The sequence below is a fragment of the Notolepis coatsorum genome, assembly GCF_963971535.1.
Source record: "Notolepis coatsorum genome assembly, chromosome: 7".
Lineage (NCBI taxonomy): Eukaryota > Metazoa > Chordata > Actinopteri > Aulopiformes > Paralepididae > Notolepis > Notolepis coatsorum.
In genome coordinates this window covers 95,757,519-95,775,161 of record NC_140171.1, presented here as the reverse complement: position 1 = coordinate 95,775,161, position 17,643 = coordinate 95,757,519, and the positions used below count along the sequence as shown (strand labels likewise).

The window sequence follows — 17,643 nt, the reverse complement described above, 5'->3', positions numbered from 1 at the left end:
GAGGCCGGGGAAGCCCGCACTGTGCCTCAAAAGGTTTCGAGCCCCCCTGCTGAGAACACTTATAGTTGACAGACGTAACACCAGGCTCAACCAACACAGCTTATGGTGTGGGAGCCGCTTGACAGCACAACATTCTCACGGACAGACCCAGGCTCAGCCATAAACTGGGTGTCAGCCCCTGTCCCCATGAGAAGCGAAAAGTGGGGCCGCCCGCGCTTCAACGAAGGCACGCGGCCCGCAGCCAAAGGAAACAATCAGAGCCCCCTTTTTCCGCTGGTGTTGGGGGAGGGAGTGATCGGAGAGCGGGCTGCTCGCAGCAGGACGGCGACGGCTTGTTGTTCAAGCCGAGCCCATCCAACATGGCCGATCCCTCGGCCGCCAAGGCTGTCGGCCTTGTGCACACCTGTCGATTCAACGCCCAGGATACCTCTGGCGGGGGAAACATGGCCGCCTGTCGAGGGCCTCGTCATCGCCGCTGAAGAGGCCGTGCTCTCTCTTCTTCTGGCTGCGCGGTGTGAGGCGGTGTGGGGCCTAGGACAATACCGCCCGCGCTCCAGCAGAAGACCAAAATCCCCTGCGGAGAGGGGAACCCTGAGCGGTTATAGCTTGCGGCTAGGTCAAAGCTAATAACGTCAACAACCTCGCGTGATGTGTCGACGTCGGCTGGCCCTCAAGGCCCCGCCACCAGACACCATTTTTTTGATAGAAAAAACAACAATTCGAACACAGTTCTAATCGCTGCCAATTCCATACCGTGGCGGTACATGCTTTAGCAGCCCACCAGCCACTCGCCAGGCCGACCCACCCATGGCGGTGGCCGGGCGGGGCACTGTTTCAATATGTCAAAAGCAAAGGACTGATGTTAACACGGAGCACCATTGGTGGCTGCAAACAGCAACCTCCACTGTGGTGTGCACCATGAAGGGGTTAAATGAATAAAAGAACTAACACCACAAAATACTGTAGAATGAGCAAGCCCATATACACAACGTTAAGGGGAGGCGGGCCGCGGACCAGAGAGAACCAGTCCCGCATTCATTCAAAATATTCACAAAAGCACACCAGCCCCAGCTTAGCCCATTTACCAAAAAGGTTAACAAAGCCCCACCCCGCACTACTCCCCCAATAGACACCGATTGACCGTCAGCAGGAATGGTTGAGAGGAGAGAAAGCTGTAGCATAGACAGACATTCTCGTAGCGTAGAGACAGAACAAAACAGTAGCCCACTACACTACTATAGCATAGCGTTCAACGCTACTATGGACAGAAAACAGCTGAGCCACAACACGGGCCGCCGCTAAGTCCCGTCCTGCAGTAGTATAGATCTACTGCCACCCGCCGAGCCTCAAGCATCGGCTTCCGGGTGGAAACCCCGTTCAAAGCCCCGCAGGGGCACAGGTTTAACGCTACCTGGCTAGGCCTACCTAGTCATGGCACACCCTGTTGACAACCCATTTACCCGTAAAAAGGGTAAAATAGGACTCAGCAAAACCCCCACATTAGCTACCGACTGACCTTCATTGATGAACCGGGCAAGAGGAGGGAAAAGCAGCAACATCCCACGGCGGAGACATTAGAACAGCGTAGCAATAGTGTTAGCATGTAGCATTAGCATTAGCACGTAGCGTTAGCATTAGTTGTTTAACAGCACGCTTCCAGGACCATTTGGAACCCGTTCACTGCAGTGAAACGTCCACCAAACCATCCCGCCCCTGGCGCCGACACACAACATGGTTGTGTAACAAAACAACCCAGCATTACTAACACTAATACCCATGCCTGATAACACAGGGCCTACCTGTGTACAAGCCGGCTCGATAGCCAACCTTGCACGCTGCTCCTGGATCTGCTGTCACCAGACGAGTAAACATCAGAATAGGCCCGACGTGTCGCTGAAACATGCCCCGAAGATTCCAGGGGTAAGCAAACCTCCGGTAACTTTCAACATTACGCAATTTCTCATAATCTTTTCATAACAACTAGTTTACATAAGGTGCACTGCGACCGTTATGATGGAAACGAAAATAGAGGAAGAGTGTATTGGTGACCATGCCTACTGTCTTATAGGCTACGCCTCCATAGAGGCGGGACCCGGCAGGTGTGGGTGTACTTGGTTTTATTCGTTGATGGAGTACAATAGGTACATGAGATGAGGTATATCTCGATGGGCTTAAGAGCGGGACGCGATAAGCCAAGTACGATATATAACTAAATGTGTAATGTGCCCACATAACAAAACTAAATGTGTAATGTGGCCACACAACAAAACTAAATGTGTAATGTGCCCACACAACAAAACTAAATGTGTAATGTGCCCACACAACAAAACTAAACGTGTAATGCGCCCACACAACAAAATTAAACGTGTAATGAGCCCACACAACAAAGCTAAACGTGTAATGCGCCCACACAACAAAACTAAATGTGTAATGCGCCCAGGGTTTCCGTTAGCCGGTATATACCGGTATTTGACCGGCAAAATCTGTTGAAGTCCGACATATTTAATCTCTCCGGTCATAATGTCTGGTGAAAATAATTCCCTCTAAGCACAATTTGATTATTTGAATTGTATTAACACTTTGAGCGCCACGCCAGGTTTTCCTTTTTACCGGCTGAATGCCACCATCGGCGCCAATGTTAACGTTAATATCGCCTAATCTATGTTTTAAATTATGGCTATGTGTCTAATCTGCCCATCGCATTATCAAAGACTATTTTCCAGTCAGTGCTGTCAAGGCAGATTGTTTTTTTATCGCGTCGTTTCCGTTTCAGAGCATTTAGAAAAGCACCAGTTTTCAGATAAAAAACAGCCCATTGTGGAGCATTCTATGAAAATCGTCTTTTACTGGAATATTCCACAACGTTGATATTCGTCTGCCTTTTTATGAATCGTTTTCAAATAAACGCTAGATGATCAATATTATACGTGCACGCAAGCACATTCGAGCCGCGCACGGATAATCGCCCCGTTGATTTCCTCGCGGACTTTTACAGTGAAACCGAAAGAAGACATTTCACAAAACAGCTTATAACTTCATCAAACTTACTCTGATTATCCTAACACTGATAACATAGAGTCCTTACCTGACATCAGATGGTATCCAACTGGTATATTCCAATTCCTGATCACCATTCGAAAAAATCGATACGTGTATTGATCCAACGCGATACAGTAGAACTCCATGATCCGCGGGGATCTGAGGATCCAGAATGAACTCTGGTAACCCCGGCTGGATCAGTGGACTGGAAAATGTGGAGTACCGGATTTTTTTCCCCATTCATTTTCATTGAGTCCATTCCAAAATCACTTATGTCATCTGGGAGACGACAGGGGGCGCTTTTTTCCACAATGATCGCCGGCGCCGCTTGGCTATACTCGGGTAGGCTCGGGTGATGCAATATGATTTCAGATCGCTAAAAAAAAAAAAATCCGAGAAATCTCGTGAGTGGCACGGAAAGTGTTAAAATAGGCTCAAATTAAATAGCCTATGCGATGAACGAAACAATCATTACATTTTTTTCATCGTTGCTTCACCCAAGCAGGTCTAATAATGACAACGACGTTGTCAGCGAGAGCTTAGTGCTGGGTTTGCGAGAAGCATGCAGCCGCAGAGCCGCAGCTGCACACCAGCTGTGCCAGCACAGTGCAGTACTCCAATTCAGCCATTGGCAATTCAGCTGTTGGGTGGGGGGCGCTGCTGAGCGGTCCCCAGATAGGGCCTGAAAACAGCTGAATCTGCTGCTCTGCAGCGCCATACTCTCGCAAATAAGTCGTTGGGAGGTGGAGATTCATCACGCAAACCCACAATAATGTTGCCGTCTCTCTCTGCCAAATTTCTCAGTTCTTCGCTTGAAAAAGAGATCTTTGATCTCAAGTGACTACCTGGTAAAATAAAGGTAAAAATAAAAATAAAATATAATTAATACAAATGTCCAATATAACGGAATTCGTTAGCTCATAAAAATGTGATTATAACAGACTGCTGTTTATTAATGTCGGGCCGACTGCCCACAGACACCTATTTGATTTAAAGTCAGCAGCAGCACGGAGTCTCAGGACTTATTTTATTTGGAATATAATGACTGTATACGCAAAAGTAGCCTAGTTTTAAGTTAAAATATTATAAATCTACATGCCTTGAGGATGTCATTCTTTATATAGCCTGCCTATCAATTGTTTTTTAAGCTCAATAAACTCAATTTCTCTCATTTGACCGGTAGATTGAAATCTACCGGACACTGAGGCCGGCAACAATTTTTTCTAACGGAAACCCTGAATGCGCCCACACAGCAGACTTCAAGGATAAGGCCAGTGTTATTTAATTAATTTCTAGCTACATAAATTCATCATTGTACTTTTCCCTGCAACTACTTCATGAAGTGACAGATTCCCTCTGAAGTAGTTCTGCTTCAGGCAGAGTGAAGAGGGCAATGTGCAGGTTGCTCAGGGACCATGCTGTTCTGTTTACTATTGCACAGCGATAGAGTTCAACTACTTGGCAACATGTCTACTTTTCATTTACATCATATTTTTGCACAATTTGCAATGTACGGGTCAGACTGATTGTTTTGAAGAAGAGTTTGACGACATACGTGACAAACACAGGGTCAAATGTGGTGAAGACTGGATTTCATTGTCTTGGTGTAATGTGTTAACAAATGTAAAAACAAATATCTGGATTCTTTACCTGGACTTTAAGGTTAATTTATTGGTTTGCCTCAGTTCACAATAACATTTTTTTTTAATTTTTTTTTTATTATCTTTTCCCCCCTTTTTCAGTTTTTCTCCCATCCCAATGTTAGTCGTTATGCCAATAGACCTATCTCAAACCCTGCCCTCTTTTCTTGATCCTCCAATCACAACTGTCGCTTGCAAGCGACAGTTGTGATTGGATGACCAAGAAAAGAGGGCAGGGTTTGAGAGGTCCATTCCCAATCCCCTTCCTGGTCGTTGCGCACTCTACCCCCTACCGTCGGTCTGGGAGGGCGGAGACTATCACATGCTTCCTCCGACACATGTGTACCCAGCCCACCGCTTCTTTTCACCTCGCAGCGCGGACTCTCACTGGGAGAGTGTAATGTGGGGAAGGTCACACTACCTCTCCCAGATCCTTCCCTTGCTGTGCAGGCGCCCCGACCAAACTGTAGGAGTTGCAGTTTACAACGACCAGGACCCATCCACGCCAGCTTCCCACCCGCTAACACTGCCAATTGTGTTTAGTATGGACGGTCGGCCAAGCCGGAGGCACCATAGCCGGATTCGATCCCACTGGCTCTGTGGTGGTAGACAGACGCTTAGTCCGCTGTGCTACCCGGCCGCTCCCACAATAAGTAAGGGATAATGTATAGCTACGAGGTCATTGTCGCTAAATAATTTACCGACACGGAGTTTAGAATACCGAGGCGCCTCGCCGAGTTGTCATTGTCGCAAAATAATTGGAGGATCAAGAAAAGGGGCAGGGTTTGAGATAGGTCTATTGGCAGTATTAGAGGGTGGGAGAAGCTGGCGGGGTGGGTCCGGGTCGTTGTAAACAGCGACTCCTACAGTTCGGTCGGGGCGCCTGCTAAGCGCGGATAGGACCTGAGTGGGATAGTGTGATCCTTCCACACGCTACGCCCTCTCAGTGAGAATCCGCGCTGCCAGGTGAAAAGAAGCGGTTGATTGGCTGGACGTGTGTCTAGAGCTGCCGCGATTACCGCATTACCGCGGTATCGCTGTTACATCACGGCCACCGCAGAGTAGGCTGAATACCGCGTCACCACTGTTTTTTATAATAATAATAATAAATTACCTCCTCTCGTTGGGCTTGCGGCTCTGCAGATATACCCTACTCGTCTATCGAGGTTCCAAGCGACCCTATTGGGTACCAGAAAAGTCACGTGAAACATTGCAGACCACTGATTGGTCAGAAGAGAGACGCGTCACACGTTTTTACGTCCTGAATGTCAGCTCATCACAACATGGCTAATAACGTTAGCTTTAACTCTCCGCCGGAGTGGACTAACATCGCGCCTCAGGAGTACTAAACGAGACATAATGATTTTACTGTCTGCAACGAATGTTATAATAAAAGCCCTTCGTTCTATACACTTGTCTGATTGAAAACTTTATTAACAGACCGCAGAATGGGACAACTCAGCACGCTCTGAGCAAAGAAAGGAACTGAGATATGAATAGAGTATTGCTTGCTATGGTCCGGTAAATACGCTGATGTTATTGAACGTATAACTATATAATGTCAATGCCACAAAACGAATGCCTTTATTATAAAGTAGTAACTTTATAGTAATAATAATAAGAAAGGGTCGGCGGGGTTATGCCCGCGACACCGAGTGAACTGCGCATCCGTGTTTCACTTTCAATAACTAATGCGTGCTTGCCGAATCCCAAACAATATTCATGCTGCAAAGTCATCCTCTAAAGATAGACGTTTAGACTAGAGGCAGGCTATATGCTATAAAGAGTAGACTACTACTAAAAAAAAAAAATGCATTCAAACTTTATTTTTTTTATTTTTTTGTGTGCGTGCGGTAAAAACCGCGGCGGTAGGAAATATTTTGCAAATTTGTGCGGTAAGGGAATAATCAATACCGCGGCAGCTCTACGTGTGTCGGAGGAAGCACGTGGTAGCCTCCACTCTCCCAGACCGACTGTGGGGGGTAAGTGCGCAGCGACCAGGAAGGGGATTGGGAATTGGCATAACGACTAACATTGGGATGGGAGAAAATCGGAGGAAAAAGGAGGGGGAAAAAAGATTAAAAAAAGAAAAAGAACACCTCGGCGAGGCGCCTCGGTATTCTAAACTCTGTGTCGGTCAATTATTTTGCGACAATGACAGAGTATAGGCTATACATTATCCCGCTTATTACATGGCTAACTTACTAACAATATACCTAATTAATTTTACACCCTGATCGACAAGACGAGATCAAATGCAGACGCAGTTGTTGTGTGGCTCCGCTGTCATTATTATTATCGCCGGCAGCCGGCAGGTGTGTCTGATTGCACTGATGCAGTGTTTGTCAGTAGGCTTGATTGCTGCAGCTGCGAACAGCGGTCATTATTGCTCGGCAGAGGTCCGTTATTGAGCGCAATCAAGCATTTCGGCGAATGTTAAAACGCATCTTTAATGGACGGTTGTATTTCTTGGTTCATGCAGACGGAGAAGAAAGTGTTTGCAGAGCAGGAAGAGAAGGACAACGCTGTCAGGATGAGGACGAATCTGTCCATCCCACTGTTACCAGAGAAGGAGGAGGACAAGAAACTGGCTGCACTGCTCACCTACCAGGCCTCTGACTGTAAGACCTGGATGATACACCTATCAGACAGTAGGACCTAAATATATACACCTATCAGACTGTAGGACCTGAATACATACACATATCAGACAGTAGGACCTGAATACATACACCCATCAGACTGTAGGACCTGAATACATACACATATCAGACAGTAGGACCTGAATACATACACATGTCAGACAGTAGGACCTGAATACATACACATATCAGACTGTAGGACTTTAATATATACACCTATCAGACTGCAGGACCTGAATATATACACCTATCAGACTGTCAGACCTGAATATATACACCTATCAGACTGTAGGACCTGGACGCCTGTATATTTTCCCCAACCGAGTTTCACTTCCGCGTTCGGTTTGCGCGATCTGATTGGCCACTAACGTTTTTTTCAGCGCCAATCACATTACTCCTAACAAACTGGTTAAGCCTGGCGACTCTTTCGAAGTCGCTCTCTTTCAAAGTTGGTTAAGGTTAGGGTTAGTTGGTTAGGATTAGTTGGTTAAGGTTAGTGGGTTAAGGTTAGTGTTAGTTGGTTAAGATTAGGGTAACAGCCTGCTGGCGCGATTGTTAGGAGTAACGCGATTGGCGCAAAAAAAAATTCAGTGGCCAATCAGATCGCGCAAACCAAACGCGGAAGTGAAACTCTGTTGGGGAAAATATACACGCGACCTGGACACATACACCTATCAGACTGTAAGACTTGAATATATACACCTTATCAGACTGTAAGACCTGAATATATACACCTATCAGACTGTAAGACCTGGATACCTATCGGACTGTAAGGCCTGAATATATACACCAGACTGTAGTGTTAAGTTCACTTCTACTGCGGCCATTACGGTAATCTGGATAAAGGTGAATGGGCACTGTTGTTGCGCGTCACTGGTTTTGGACTGGAGGAAGGCAGTGGCCACTACGCTGTGGAGCGTGAAATAAACATGAATGAAAGATAACGGTTGTCTTATTTGCGAGTTAACATGGTAGCAGAGGATGTCTGCCTCTAACGTTAATAACTACAGGCAGCCGCCTGGACTGGACGAAAAGACGTCTTTTGAGAAGTGGAAGAATGAAGTGGAGATGTGGAGTCGGGTGACGGATTTAGCCAAGAAGAAACAAGCGTTGGCTGTTGCTCTATCGTTGACGGGTAGAGCGAGGGATACTGCGTTGGAAATACCTGTCGATGATCTGAATAAGGATGATGGAATGGTAACTTTGATTCGGGAACTTGACAGTGTGTTTTTGAGAGAAGAGAAGGACCGGGCTTACGAAGCCTATTCGGAGTTTGATCAGATTTCGCGAGGAGACGGCGTCTCTATGGTGGACTATATTGTTGATTTTGAACAGAAGTACAACCGGATCAAGAAGTTCGATATGGTTCTACCTGACGCTGTTTTGGCATTCAAACTACTGGATACAGCGGGCCTCGACATCAAAGACAAACAACTGGCGTTGACTGCCTGTGGTAAGCACACCTTTGTTGATATGAAGTCAGGACTGAAACGTATATTTGGAGAAAAAACGGAGAAAAGGGCAGGAGGCATTACTGTGAAGCAAGATGCAGCTTTTTACACAGATCAGAGACGAGAGCAGCAGAGGCGGGAGCAGCCGCGATCTCAAAGTGGACAAGTTAGAGGACCATTCGCAGGCACTAATCCGCTTGATAAATTTGGAAGACGAACGAAGTGTGGGATTTGTCAGAGCACATTCCACTGGGTGAAAGATTGCCCAAACAAGAAAGAATATGTAAAAGTGACGGAAGAAAATGAAGAGCCAGATGAGTGTAATATAACACTTATTTCTAAGGAATCAGATGCAGCAATATTCATGGTTGAGGCTCTGGGAACGGCCGTCATTGATACGGCATGTACACGGACTGTATGTGGTGAAAAATGGCTGGATAACTATGTTGGGGGACTAAATGAGAAACAAGTCAAAAGGTTGGTTAGCACAGAGAGTAGCAAACCTTTTAAGTTTGGGGATGGGCGAGTTGTGCATTCTACAAAAAAGGTCAAGATACCAGCCAAGATAGGAGAAACAAAATGTTATATTGAAACAGAGGTAGTCTCATCTGACATTCCTTTACTGCTCAGTAAAACTTCGCTAAAGAGAGCAGGAGCTGTGTTGAACCTGGAAAACGATACAGCTATAATGTTTCAGAAACCAGTAGCTCTAGAGTTGACTTCATCTGGACACTACTGTCTGAACATACTGGATAAGGAGTCCCCGAGTGAAGCATATGAGAATGTGGTCCTGGCCATCACAGATAATATGACCAGTGTGGAAAAACACAAAGCTTTACTTAAACTTCACAAGCAATTTGGACATGCATCAGTTGATAGGCTAAAGAAGCTGCTGACAAATGCTGGAAACACGGATGATGAATGCACTGCTATTCTAGGGGAAATAGTAGGAAAATGTGAGATATGTCTCAAGTACAGCAAGGCTAAGCCCAAGCCTGCTGTTGGTCTGCCCATGGCCTCCAGGTACAACGAGACTGTGGCAGTTGATCTACATGAGCTAGAACCAAATGTGTGGTACCTACACATTATCGATCACTTCACTCGCTTTAGTGCAGGTAGCATCGTGACCTCAAAGAAGCCAAGTGTGATAGTGAACAATTTTGTGCATTCCTGGATCAGTGTCCATGGTCCACCTGAGCGTCTCTTCACTGACAACGGTGGAGAGTTCAATAATGAGGAAATAAGAGACATGGCGGAGAACTTCAACATCGAGATCAAGACGACTGCTGGCTACAGTCCATGGAGCAATGGTTTGCTGGAACGCCACAACCAATCCCTTACAGAGATACTACTGAAGGTAAAACTTGACAAAGGACTTGACTGGAAAACGGCTCTTGATTGGGCACTCATGGCAAAGAACACAATGCAGAACGTGCATGGCTACAGTCCACATCAGCTGGTGTTTGGACAGAACCCGAACCTTCCCTCTGTGTTTGTTGACCAGCCACCTGCTTTGGAGGGAACTACAATGAGCGCATGGGTGGGAAAGCACATAACAGCATTACATGCAGCAAGGAAAGCTTTTACGGAGGCAGAATGCTCAGAGAGAATCAGACGAGCTCTTCGAAAACAGCTTCGTCCAACAGATGAGAAGTATGAAACGGGAGACAAAGTGTTCTACAAAAGGACAGACTGTGTTGAATGGAAAGGCCCTGGGGTTGTGATAGGGCAAGATGGGGTGGTGATTTTTGTACGTCATGGTGGGACATATGTCAGGGTTCATCAATCTAGGCTGCGAAAAGTGCACCCTGGGGAAAGTAATACTGTGGGCAATGTCGATGTATCTGTTAGTGATAATAATGTGCCTGTTACTGACAATGATATGAATAGTAACAGTGAGGACATGCCCGTTACTGATGGTGACATGAATAATGACGCAGCAGGTGTAGCAAACCAGGATATAGATAACCCTAATGCGATCAATCAAGACGATTATCACCAGACCGGCATAGAGGTGAAAACCGGTATAAAGGTAAAAGCCGGTCAGACAATCAGCTTTGTGGATAATGTAACAGGTGTTTCTCACACAGCTAAAGTGATGGGACGAGCAGGAAAGGCTACAGGAAAAAACAGCAACTGGTACAACCTACAGTACTTAGAACCTTTTGACATCACTGGTACTATGGGGTCAGTTGATCTTACTAAAGTAGACAATTTTCAGGTTAAGCCACTAGATGGTGTAGAACTAGATGGTCTAGAACTATGCTCTGATATGCAGGAAAATGATGTATTAGTAACAGAGGGTGTACCATTTGATAAGGCTAAACAAGATGAAATCAGTAACTGGAGGAAAAATGAGGTGTTTGAGGAGGTGAAAAATGTGGGTCAAAGACAGGTGTCAACGAGATGGGTGTGTACACTTAAAGAAACCCCAGATGGTATCATACCTAAAGCACGGCTAGTGGCTAGGGGTTTTGAAGAATTTAACACTCAAGATCTACAGAAGGACTCGCCTACATGCTCATCAGAGTCCCTTAGATTACTCATATCAGTTCTGTGTCAGAAAAAATGGACATTGAACTCTATGGACATAAAGTCAGCTTTTCTTCAAGGAATGGAGCTGTCTCGGGATATACACATCCGCCCTCCTCCTGAGGCTAAAAGTGACGGGACACTGTGGAAGCTGAAGAAGTGTGTCTATGGACTTGCTGATGCCTCTCTCTACTGGTACAACAGAGTAAAAGCAACGATGATCAAAACAGGGGCCACTATGTCACAAGTTGATCCTGCTGTATTCTACTGGCTTGATGAAAACTGTATTGTGACTGGTGTTCTTGCCTGTCATGTGGATGATTTCATCTGGGGTGGCTCACACACATTTGCCACAACGACCATTCCCCACCTCAAAACAGTTTTCCAGGTGGGACGTGAGGAACAAGACAACTTTCGCTATGTGGGGATGGAACTCTCCACAGTAGGTGGAGAAGTGCTTGTGCAACAGGAGATCTACATAAAGAACCTTCAGCCCATTCTCATAGACCCATCAAGAGCGTTGCACCGTGATGCTCTTCTCACAGAGTGTGAGACTGACAACCTAAGGTCAAAAATAGGACAACTCTTGTGGGTGGCTAGACAGAGTAGGCCAGATATCATGTTCGATACATGTGTCCTTGCAACCAATCTAAAACATGCTACTGTGCAAACTATGCATGAAGCAAATAAGGTAGTACGAAAACTGCAATCAGAACATGTCACCCTGAAGTTTCACAACTTAGGAAAGGAGGACTGTTTGAAGCTTGTTGTTTTCAGCGACGCATCCATGGGAAACCTCCCAGATGGGGGAACACAAGGAGGGCATCTCATCGTTCTGATGGGTGAGAAAGGACGATTCTCTCCAATCTGCTGGAAATCAAAAAGGATCAGAAGAGTGGTTCGGAGCACGCTGGCAGGAGAGACACTAGCCCTGGCTGATGGTATTGATAATGCCATATTTTTGTCCTCTCTCTACTCTGAACTTACTACAGGTATGGTCAAACAGCGCACCCTACCTGTGATGTGTGTTACAGACAACTTCTCCCTTGTGGAGGCTATCAAGTCCACCAAGTCAGTGACTGAGAAACGACTGAGACTGGAAATAAGTGGAATCAAAGAACTTATCCAGGACAAAAGGATCCAACGGATTCTGTGGTCTACTACGAAGGACCAGCTGGCAAACTGTCTGACCAAAAAGGGAGCATCTTCCCTTGTGCTGCTTAAAGCACTGAAGAATGGACAGTGGAAGCTAGATTACTGAATAACTGGTTATGATGACTGAGTTTATTTTTTTTTGTTTTCTTGAAATATCCTTGCAGTGTATTATTTGTTAAAAAAAAGAGTGAGATCTCGTATTATTTGTTTAAAAAAAGAGAGTGAGATCTGATCTTGTATTATTTGTTTAAAAAAAGAGAGTGAGATTGTTAAGTTCACTTCTACTGCGGCCATTACGGTAATCTGGATAAAGGTGAATGGGCACTGTTGTTGCGCGTCACTGGTTTTGGACTGGAGGAAGGCAGTGGCCACTACGCTGTGGAGCGTGAAATAAACATGAATGAAAGATAACGGTTGTCTTATTTGCGAGTTAACATGTAGGACCTGGACACATACAAGTTTCACACACTTATGGACACATACATTTCCTCGTAAATAACCTTGTTGGAAGTTCGTAAGAGAAAACCTATGATAGTCTGCCCCGGAGTCATCAACGTGTGCAGAGGTGCTCTTATGTTGCCAAATGATCGCAGCTCCGAACTCCTTGAATGAAGTACGTCACTCATTCTTAAACTGGAAGCGTGTTCTCGTACACCTGATTTTGCATACAAACACGCCTTGCCAGCTCCTTATAAGGCAAAGGACCATGTGCAAAATGGAAGCGAGAGGCTCAACATTGCGTCTGTGCTGTGCTGACACCTGTATTCAACAGGTAGCGAGGAAGCAATTTGCGACTGATCAAAATGAGATTAGATTCAAATGTATTGTCGTCATACAGCACACTATAGCTATAGTGGAATAGACTATTAATATTCCATATATCGTCTTGTTGCGCGCTCCTGGTCACCTGCGCTCAGCGCACACACACACAAGTACGGTATATGTGCGTAATGAATCGTTACAGCAACAGTACGCTTCTATTATTCTAATGACTTGTTTTATTAGGAGATTGCAGATATGTGCTTCCCTATATTAGTAAGTCATACTGTAGAACATGACATATTAGCGTGACATTTTATTTAGTGTCAATACGGAACGACTGCACGCTTGGCTCTTCACCTCCTGCTCTGTCTGGGTTGGTGAGTGGTCATGAACCAGGGGGGCAGCGCATATCCGCAATCTCCTAATAAAACAAGTCATTCGAATAATATAAGCCTACTGTTGCTGGAACTAATCATTAAGCACATATATACAGTACGTGTGTGTGCGCTGAGCACAGGTGGCCAGGAGTGCGCAACAAGTTCTGTACAACAAGTCAGCGGTACATCTCTGGCAGCTAATGGTAAGTGGTTTTATCAAATAGTGTTTAACTTTAGTGTTACACTCCGAGTGTATAGTAGTATAGACATATTAGCATGATGGGTAGTAGTATAAGGATAGTAACATAGTACATTATTATAATAATAATAAACTTTATTTGTATAGTACTTTTCATACAGAAATTGCAGTTCAAAGTGCTTCACAGCAGTAAAAAAGACTAACATCCCAATAGGCCTCTCTGTTTACGGTTTGGTTCAGTTTTAAAATGGGCAGTAATAAAAAGAATAAAATAGAATAGACAGAGTAAAATAGTGTAATAGAATAGTAAGTCAAATAGAATACAGTAAAATGATGCAGTACTGTAGTGTGATAAAATAGTTCAAGAAAATAAGATGGCACTCATTTACAATACATTTACAACAGAGCAGTGCATCGCTCATAACACTTTCTAGAAATATAATAGTGAAAGACTGTAAGAAGGTTAGTTCTTTATTATTGTTATTTTTTTCAGATATTGATTGAATAGGTGTGTTTTAGTCTTATGAATCACAAGGTAAATAGAAGGTATAGCAATGGTTCCTTGAACCTTTCTGACGTCCTCTCTCCTTCCCAAACAGCCTACGATGACAGGCAGCACAGCAAGCGGAAGGAGATCACCTCTCGCTCCTGGTTCACCGCCCCTTCTGTGCCACAGGGGGGCGCTGCAGGCAGTCTACTCCACAAGCTGAGCCTGCAGGGGAAGGGAGCCGCGGTGGCCAAAGCCCTGGGGCCCTCCCCCACCTCCACCCCTGAAGCCCTCATCCGCAGACGCACCGTGGGTTCGGGGAACAGAGGCGAACCCTGTGCCACCATCACACGCAGGAAATCGGACCCCGGAATCAGCGCGACGACGCAAGAGGAGTCTGAGGTCGCATGGGCGGAAGGGCCAAATATGGGTGTCGGACGACCCCAGCTGGGACAGGAAATGATAGAAACTAATGACACTGGGATGCAGGGGACATGCGATAACACCACAGAGGAAGAGGACCGAGGACAGACGAGGGCAGGTGATTGTGGGACAGGGACGGAGCGGGGTAGCGGTTTGAGCGGTGTCACCTCGCTGGTGGCGGACTACAGCGATTCAGACTCTGACTCGGGGCAATGAGACTGTTCTCTGTACACGACGAACATGATTCGCTGTTTGATTAAATGTAAAGAACTACTGGAGATGGCAATCGTCATTCACTGGACAATATGGCCGCTTGTCATCGATGTGTAAACAAAGGTGTAACCGTAGTAGGGGTGGAACGGTTCACAAAAATCACGGTTTGATTCATATCACTGTTTTGGGGTCATTGTTTTTAGTTCTGTATGGTTCAACGAAGAGAGAATTCCATCGCTAATTCAAATTCGTTTTCTCTCTGTGTACATACTTTTTAAAACATTTAAGAAAATTAAACGTACACCCACAAATATATATATATATTTTGTATCCACTTTTTCTCCTTATTTTCTATTTTTCTCCCATCCCAATTTCGTATTTCCAATTCTCCCCTCCCCTGTCTTGAACGTTGCTCGACTATGCCTCCCACTGGTCGGTCGTAGGGAGTATAGAAGCCTTGCATCACGTGTCCCCTCCGGTACACGAGGAGGCAGCCTGTCGCATCTTTTCACCAGACAGCGCAGACTCTCAGAGGCGAGGTGTAATGCATGGGAGGCTCACACTACCCCCGCTACTTCCTGTCTCTGCTGTGCAGGCGTCCCCCAACCGACCTGTAGGAGTCGCTGTCCACAACGTCCAATCCCCACCCATCGACTTCCACCCGCTACCTCTGCCAATTGAGATAGTATGACGACTGGCCCAAGCCGGAGGCAATGCTGACACCGGGATTCGAGACCGGAGTCTCTTGCATTGGTGACGAGCGCAATCTCCGCTGCGCCACCCAGCCGCCCACACCCACAAATATTTAAAACATTTTTTATTTCAGATATTGATCGAAGAAGTGTGTTTTTAGTCGACCGCGAAAGATTGGTCGGGTTTCGGCTGTCCTAACTAGTAGAAAGTTCGTTCCACCATTGTGGAACGAGGACAGAGAATAGGTGGTTCTCTTTGATGACTCTCCCGGAGCTCGGATAGGAGTGGGTCTGAGGCGGCCAGAAGATGTCGAGCGGAGGGGTCTTGAGGGTGTGTAGTTAGAGACCATTGAACGGAGGTAGGCGGGAGCCGTTCCCTTTGCTGCGCGATATGCCAGGTTGAGGACCTTGAAGCGGATTCGTGCAGCGTCCCTAAGAGGTGGGGTAACGTGCTGACTTTTGGTAGGTTGGAGATCAGGCGGGCAGCTGTGTTCTGAATGAGTTGAAGAGGCCTGGTGGCGGTGGTTGGTAGACCAGCAAGCAGTGCATTGCAGTAGGTGAAGCGACGTCCACTTAGTCCACCAGTAGCCTAATAGCCATTTCCAAGACAAAATAACTTGACACATCTGCACTCACCAACTCGCCTGGACAAAATTAAGGTCTCACTCGGTTTTGTATTTGTATGCAGTGGGCATGAATTACTAATGTTAACTGAACCTAGTGTTCCTTATTCTTAGTGTTAGTCAAAGGCCAGTTACAAAAGTACGCCATACACCCGGGAGTGATGCATTAGACTACAGCGAAGGGTTCCACAGTACCAAAGTAAACCCAGGAGTGATGTATTAGGCTACAGCGAAGGGTTCCGCACACAGTACTAAAGTAAACCAAGTAGTGATGTATTAGGCTACAGTGAAGGGTTCCACACAGTACTAAAGTAAATCCAGGAGTGATGTATTAGGCTAAAGTAAACCCAGGAGTGATGTATTAGGCTACAGCGAAGGGTTCCGCACACTACTAAAGTAAACCAAGTAGTGATGTATTAGGTTACAGCAAAGGGTTCCACACAGTACTAAAGTAAACCCAGGAGTGACGTATTAGGCTACAGTGAAGGGTTCCACACAGTACCAAAGTAAACCGAAGGGTCTCTAGGTTTCCCGAACCGTGGTGTTCGAACTGAGCAGTTCCATCTCTAAACCCTAGATGTAGAATATTCATTATTCTAATCTAGATCAACGGTTAAAGCGATAATGTGTAATTGTGGTGCCTGCTGGCTGCAAGCGGTACTGTCTGTTTTTTCCAATACATTTCCCATGAGCTGCTTTGTAGTCCAGTCATTATAGGCCAGAATTAGGCTAAACCTAGGACAAATTGCAACATTAGCAAACTCAACTGATTTTGTATCCTCTATGTCTTTAGTGAGAGAAAAAAAGTCCCAAGGAATCCCATCATGGGAAATGTGTTTTTTTTCAATGTTTTGTTACCCCTATAGTCCAGTCATTATAGGACAGAATTAGGCTAAACCTAGGACAAATTGCAACATTAGCAAACTCAACTGATTTTGTATCCTCAATATGTCTTTAGTGAGAGAAAAAAAGTCCCAAGGAATCCCATCATTGGAAATGTGTTTTTTTTCAATGTACTTGATTGCTGGCAGGATCACTGACGACACTGTCTTTCAGAGATTGTGACGCGTTCAAATTTTGAGGTAGCTCAAAAGTAAAGATACCATTTGATTCTAGACAACCTCGGGTTTCCAATGAGACCAACCATGTCATGTTACCTCATTGGAAAGGGGGCTACATACCTAATTATTCAAAGTTAAGACGATTTTTTGTGGAGGGAAATATGGCCATCACCATTTTTCAAATGGTCCCTTGGCCTTCTACCTCAATATATGTTAATGGAAATGGGTTACATGGGTACCTACAAGCCTCCCCTATACAGACATACCAAATTTATGTTAAGACCATGTAGTTTTGTGCAAGAATCATGTAGTGTTTTGCATGCTGTACAAATATGTAGTTTCCGCCT

The 17,643-nt window shown here is 45.5% G+C and overlaps 1 protein-coding gene across 1 annotated transcript in view; it reads left to right on the top strand.

The window, feature by feature from the left end:
* The window catches only part of yju2b (YJU2 splicing factor homolog B), a 43,816-nt gene extending 28,402 nt beyond the window's left edge, over positions 1–15,414 (top strand). Inside the window, exons 9-10 of the mRNA XM_084317999.1 lie at positions 7,162–7,300; positions 14,397–15,414. Of these exons, the coding sequence (XP_084174125.1) occupies positions 7,162–7,300; positions 14,397–14,923 (666 nt within the window). The 3' untranslated portion in view covers positions 14,924–15,414. The remainder of the gene's footprint in view (positions 1–7,161; positions 7,301–14,396) is intronic.
* The last annotated feature ends 2,229 nt before the right edge of the window (positions 15,415–17,643 follow it).